The 7,120-nt window shown below is 43.5% G+C and overlaps 1 protein-coding gene across 1 annotated transcript; it reads left to right on the top strand.

The window, feature by feature from the left end:
* The first annotated feature begins 5,103 nt into the window (after window positions 1–5,103).
* Window positions 5,104–6,290, top strand: LOC136545366 (disease resistance protein PIK5-NP-like). Its single transcript, XM_066537389.1, has one exon. The coding sequence runs from the start codon at window positions 5,258–5,260 to the stop codon at window positions 6,179–6,181; it is 924 nt and encodes a 307-aa protein (XP_066393486.1). The 5' UTR covers window positions 5,104–5,257; the 3' UTR covers window positions 6,182–6,290.
* The last annotated feature ends 830 nt before the right edge of the window (window positions 6,291–7,120 follow it).

Raw genomic sequence — 7,120 nt, 5'->3', positions numbered from 1 at the left:
GATGCCCATTTCTCTCCCTGCCCGTCTCTCAATAGGCTCCCTCCCTCTCAGCATCTTGTGCGAACAACTTCCTTCTTTGTCTCTCTCTCTCTCTCTCTCTCTCTCTCTACATCTCACGATGACGATGGGGTTGCGCGGCATCTCCCGGCGGCAGTGGCGGCGGGGTCTCGCAGCATCTCACGGTGGCAGCGGCGGGTCTCGAGGAAGCAGGACGGAATCGCAGATCCGGCATGGAATGATGACTATGCCACGGATCCCGCGTGGAAGCACGATGGCGCTCGTGGATTCGATGCGCAACAGCGGTGGCGCGTCGATGGGTTTAGCGGGCCTCATCAACGGGCTCACCCTTTTTATTTTTTAGTTATTAACAGAAGTGCCCTCCTCTATAAATCATGATTTACCCAGGTGTGGAATTTAGGCGGACAGCCTACCCGCCTTCGATAATAGTTTTTGACATGCTAAAATACTTACTGTGGTAGCGTATTGTGAATCCGATCAGTGTCGAAGTCAAATACAAGCTTGTGGGTGCAGATGCACCCAAGAAAAAAATACCATTGAGTGGATCGATTTTTCATATGGTTACGGCTCAAGTTTATGCATCTATAAGGCACGAGCACCATTCTCTAATTTGCCCTTGTTTCGTTACCGAATCCGATGGATTATATGTTTACTCTTAGCAGAAGACAATAAATATCGTATCATCAATCAACATTCAAACGATGGAATTATACAGCTGAAGTGTGATTTGGCAATCAGGTATTGATAGCCACGAAGGTACTGTGAAAGCAACACACGTGGTCCAACCTCTATTCAATTCATTTCCCTTTCAAGTACTATGCATAATGATTCCGCTATGGAGAGGACCCGGCCGGTGGTAGGCCAAAGTGACCAATCAGGCAGTTAATGAAAACGCTCTCTCATCAATAGCTGTTAATGATTGAGAAAGGTATAACAGCGTATGAGCAACTCCAAGAGAGTGTCTAAAAATAGGCAACAAAATTTATGATTCAGCTATTCTCTGAAATAGAAACCTCTCTCAAAAGCTAGATCATTCCAACAGCCTATCTAAATTCGCCGCTTTCCATTCCATATTCAAAACTGTCGCATCATCGTTCATTTTTTTTTCTGTCACACGCTGTTGCCACAGTTCGTTGAAGAATAACCATAGCTGCATCTTCAGACTGCAGTAGTAGGAGCAGTGCCTAGCAATTAACCAGATTCACGCTACTCAAGGCATCGCTACTAGTACCATCCAAGGTACACCATCCACATTTCACTTTTTTTCTTCGCTTGATCCAAGACTGGGAGTAGAACTACAAGGGGAAGAATGAATCCATTCATTCTTATCTTGAGTTGATTGACTCTTGCTGTTCTTCAGTGCCGCATGCAAAGCCAGTTGTGGCAGGCTAGATGGCAACTCGCGGGAAACAAGATCTGCCGTCCGCTCGTTTGGGAAGGGCGAGCGCTACGCGAGAAGAGGCACGCGGAGGCGGATGGCGAGCGGCTGCGACTCGCTTTCTTTACCCAGTTAGAAGTACGGAATAGACTGCTTGGTATTTTGGAACAGCAGATAGAACAGCCGTTGGACCTCTGTTTTATGTGAAATTATCTAAATTTAGACTTGACAAGCCAAATAGCTTTTCTCTTGGAGTTGCTCAAAGAACAGATACAACAATTATCTTATAGCCAAGCTAGTTAGCATTTTTACTGGATGAGAGGCAAGAGAAGAGAGCTTGGCTCTCATGCAAGCAACAAGTTGGGCACGAAAGTATAGACAGTAGTGGCACCCAATAAAGATGTATATGAGGAGAAAATAGGAAAGAGAATGAAAACATCTCATAATAAAAAAAGTTTATATATGAAAAGAGACTAACTATTGTATAACTTAGCTCTTATAACTTGACTTATAGCCAAGCACCTGGCTCTATTATTAATCTTGCTCTAATAACTCACTGTTGTCGGAACCAAAGATTGGTAACATGCATCTGTCCCTCCGTAGCATGGACCGTGGTTGATAGACACCAGGGCAGGGCTGCCGAGGCATGGGCCCACCGGGGAGCGGACCTGTTACCTGTGCTAGCATTCAATGCCACATGTTATCTGTCCGGAGCCTCTATGGTCTGTTTGAATCCACCGACTAAACTTTAGTTGGCTAGATTTAACTGCTAGGGATACAAACGGTCTAGCTAAAAACCAGCTAAAATTTAGCTAAGTTTAGCTAATTCAACCCAACTAAGCCCAGTTAAAGTTTAGCTGAGTCTATTAGCTCGAGGATCTAAACACCCCAGCTAAAGTTTAGACAGAAGAACTTTTAGCTGGCTAAAGTTCAGCTTTAAAATTTTAGCTATCTAAATTTTAATTCGGGTATTCATTTGAAAATCCACCCACCAGGGAGCGGACCTGTTTAGCTGTCTAGCATTGAATGCCACCTGTTACCTTACCCGCACCTTTGTTTGGTCGGCTTCCGCGTGTACTACACCAAAGCGTATTCATTTGGAAATCCACCCACTCACAAAGCTCGGCCCGCCAGGAAGCAGGCCCACGAGGAGTCGCCGGGGCATGGGCCCGCCGGTGAGCAGCCGTGTGAGGACAGGCAGCCTCCGCCGCTCCTTGCACTCGTTGTACCGAAGCGAAGGAATATAGAACAGAGAAAGGAAGGGCCGAAGGGGATGGATAATACTCTCATGTCGTACGAACGGACAAGGCAGTGAAGTGTGATTATACAGCTGTGAAGTGTGATTTGTCAATCAGGTATTGATAACCACGAAGGTACTGTGAAAGCAACACAAGTGGTCCAACCTCTATTCGTTTCCCTTTCAAGTACTATGCATAATTTAGTATATGGAGAGGACCCAGCTGGCGGTAGGCCAAACTGACCAATCAGGCAGTTAATGAAGATGCTCTCTCATCAATAGCTGTTAGCTGTTAATGATTGAGAAAGGTAACGGCGTAAGCCCATCAACAATAATAGGCTTATAGCAAGTTAATGCTGATGTGGAGGAGAGGAGAGAGATGAGAGATTGGCTCTCGTGCAAGCAGCTGGGCACAAATGCATATGCATTGGTGGGCCTAAATAGCAAGTATTGTGAGAAGGAATAGGAAAGAGAAACTTTTTTACAGACAAATAAGAGACAACTATCGTATAACTTGGCTTATAGCCTAGCACTTGGCTCTATTATCAATCTTGCTCTAACGCCTCACTGTTGCCGCAACCAAAGATTGGTGTAACATGCATCTCTCCCTTCGAAGCATAGACCATGGTTGATAGACACAGGTGCAGGGCTGCCGAGGCATGGGCCCACCGAAGAGTGGACCTGTTACCTGTCCCAAGCATTCAATGCCACCTATTACATGTCCAGAGCTTTTAGTTCGGTTGGCTTCCCTTGTACACCAACATGTGAAATCCACCCACCGAGGAGCGGACTGGTTACCTGTCCTAGCATTCAATGACACCTGTCACCTATCCCGCGCCTTGGGCTGTTTGGTTTATTTACTGGCAAACCTACCTGGCGCCGTGGTGCACCCCCAGGTGTCCGATTTTTGAACACCTGGGGTGCAGATCGCTGCCTGGGTGCACCTGTTACCTGTCCGGAGCCTTTAGTTCGGTTGGCTTCCCCTTGTGCACCAACGCGTATTCATTTTGGAAATCCACCCACTCACAAAGCTCGGCACGCCAGGAAGCAGACGCACGAGGAGTCGCCGGGGCACGGGCCCTCCGGTGAGCGGCCGCATGAGGACAGGGCTGCCTGGGTGCAGCTGCAGAGGTCGAGGCTGCCGCGACCACTTCGCTCGTGTGCCTCTCTGCCTGGACGTGCCCCGCCTCCGCCACTCTTTGCCCTCATCGTACTGAAGCGAATAAGAGAGAACGGAGAAAGGAAGAGCCCAAGGGGATGGATGACACTCATGTCGTACGAACGGATAAGGCAGCAGTGTAGTACTAGTACGTTTTTTCTCCTAAAAAACATAAGTATTCTTTAGTCCCAGTACTATGATTAAACTGAAATTACTACTATAGTCAAATAATTAGGACAAATAGACAGGGGCACTATCGACATTCAACATCTTTTATTCATTTAAAAAAATAAAAGAAACTGTTTTGTCAAGTGTTTTTAAAGAGCTTTAACTCCTTTAGAGACCGCTTCTTCAAAGAAGTCAGAACCGAAGCTATTTTTAAAGTACTCCTCCCGTCTCAGAAAGAATGCAATTTTAGCAATGTCATGTTTTAGCAATGTCATGTTTTAGTTTCTGGCGGGTTTGGGGGCAGTGGAACCGGCCAGGCCAGTTTGGCAACCGGGCAGACTGGTTTGGCTGGGGCAGCGCCGTATTCTTCCGTTTTCCACCTTTTTGACTTGGTGCTTCGAATTATGTTGTCCCAAATATTTTCCGACACGTTCTTGATGTCAGAAACTTGATGGTCTAACCCGCATTCTATGTTGGCACATTTCTGCGTGTAACAGACGTAAAACCAATATCAGTGGGAGTTTCATCTACATTTAATAGTTGACACATAAGCATTTTAGATGATATGACAATGTTTTTAAAAAGAGAAGGGAGTTTTATAGGGACTTAGTTCGATTTCCAACTCTAGATGAGTCATGAATTAAATGTGTATAAAATAAATCAATAAAACTATACATCGAAAGTGATTTTTTCATTGCATTCTATATTTTTGGAAACAAAGCTATGAAGCTCTTCATTAAAAATGGCTAAAGAAAGTCAATGTAAAATCTTGCTTGTCAAAAAAAATCGTAAGTGCTTGATGTTGTGGATCGGTTTGATGAGAAGAAAGATGTTTGGAGCATCCTAGGCCAGTCTCGGTGGGAGTTTCGTCAAAATTTCATTTGTATGTAATAAATTATCACATAAGCGTTTTTTATGATGTGGCAATATTTTTAAGATGAAAGAGAAGAAGTCAGTTTCATTTTTAAGATGAAATAGAATTAAATATCTATGAAACAGAAGAATGAAACTATGTATTGAGAGGATTTATTTCATCCATATTTCATTGCATTATATGTTCTTGAAAACAACCAAATAAAACCCTCCACTGAGAAGGATAACCCCACGTCCTTCGTAATCTCGGATTGGTGGTGCAACATTATATTGCAGGAGACGAGACGGCGTCACCGGCCGGAAGTGTTCATTTGGAAATCCACCTCCACCTCCACTATCCACCCACTCACACACAACTAACTCGCAAGCTCGGCCGCCCGCACCGTCCCGGCCGGGATCTGTTCTTCGCCGGTCGCCTGGAGGCATGGAGGAGGCTCCCGTGACCGCAGCCACGGGGGCTCTGGGGCCTGTCGTAGCGAAGCTGAGCGCTTTGGTTCGCCGCCGCGGTGAGTACCAGCTTCGGTGGCGGACTTGGAAGGACGTGAAGCTCATCGGATCCAAGCTCAAGTCCGTCCACTCAATCCTTTGGGTGATATGGGAGAGGGAGGTTCTTGATGCGGCAGGCAAGGAGCTGAAGATGGAAGCGTGGCGTCTCGCCGACGACATGAACGACGCGATCGACGACTTCATCCTCTGTATGAAGTGCAGCAACGACGGCAAGCGCTTCATGCAGGCCAAGATTCAGCCGAGGCCTTTCCAGGATCTCAAGAGAAGGGCAGTTGATGTGTGTGAGCGGTGCCACAACAAATGGAAGACGGAGACTTCCCACACCACCTTCTCCAGCTTTTTTTCAAGAACAAAAACCACCGTCGACTCTGGCCCTGGCAAGCGGCGGACTAGAGTCATTGATCCCTATGTCCACAAGGACATCTCAGAGCTCGTGAGGATGGAAAATCCGAGGGATATGCTCATCGATCACCTGGTAGGAGAAGAGGAGAACACACCGCAGCTCAAGATGGCATGCATCGTTGGAGCTGCCGGGATGGGTAAAACGACCCTTGCCCGCCTTGTGTATGAAGCGATTCAAGATCAGTTCCAGGCTCAGGCTTTCGTGTCGGTCACTTCAAGTCGTAACATGACGGAGCTTCTGGTCAGCATTCTCCAACAAGTGACAGCTGATAGTACTGATGTACTACTTGCTGGCACCAAAGCATCGACCAAGAATAAACATCTCATCGGCATCATATCAAATTTCCTCAAGGATAAAAGGTGCGCATGTTCACCGTCTTCACTCCAATATCTACATCCACAAATACGATATGTACTAGCTATATCTTGCTATAACTAATTGAAAACAAACCTAGAAATAATCACAAAAAATGAAGCATTAAGCCATCAATTTGGTAGACTTTGATCGCTATATATAGCCATTGGATCTACTAATAAGGTTTCTAAAAAAGTCCATATTTGCTGATTTGAATAATAATAATAATAATAATAATAATAATAATAATGATGATGATGATGATGATGATGATGATGATGACGACGACGACGACGACGATGATGATGATAATAATGATAATAATAATAACGATAACGAAAATGATAATAATTATAATAATGATGATAATGATAATAATGATGATGATAATGATAATAATAATAATGATGATGATAATGACAATAATAATGATAATAGTAATGATGATAATGATAATCATAATGATGATAATAATAATAATGATAATAATAATGATGATAATAATGATAATGATGATAATAATAATAATAATAATAATAATAATAATAATAATAATAATAATAATAATAATGATAATGATGATGATAATAATAATAATAATGATGATGATGATGATGATGATGATGATGATGATGATGATGATGATGATGATGATGATGATGATGATGATGATGATGATGATGATAAAGAAGAAGAAGAAACCTCTAGTTTTATGTCTAAATTACACACTTATGTGCCATTATGAAAAAAAAATCCTAGCTAAACCCGTAAATTTGCCTATAAATTACACACCTGTACCATTATGAAATATGTGAAATTGCTTCTAAATTATCCAATTGTCCATTACAAATTATAATAATAATCTAAATAACCACTTCAATTTGCATTTATTTTTGCACACCTCTACTATTATCTCTACATAATATTAAAGGGAGAAAGGTTTATTGATCCGATATCACTCATAAGTCACAATAGTCCAACGGAGATCTAACAGACCCAGTCGCTCCCATGCTCGTAAGACTT

This window comes from Miscanthus floridulus, chromosome 3 (genome assembly GCF_019320115.1).
Source record: "Miscanthus floridulus cultivar M001 chromosome 3, ASM1932011v1, whole genome shotgun sequence".
NCBI classification, from domain to species: Eukaryota; Viridiplantae; Streptophyta; class Magnoliopsida; order Poales; family Poaceae; genus Miscanthus; species Miscanthus floridulus.
Note: the sequence above shows the minus strand (reverse complement) of the source record. Positions and strands in the feature narration are given on the sequence as shown.

Excerpts from the sequence above, each read along its gene's own strand:
- LOC136545366 (XM_066537389.1), top strand. The coding sequence starts at position 5,258 with ATGGAGGAGGCTCCCGTGACCGCAGCCACGGGGGCTCTGGGGCCTGTC.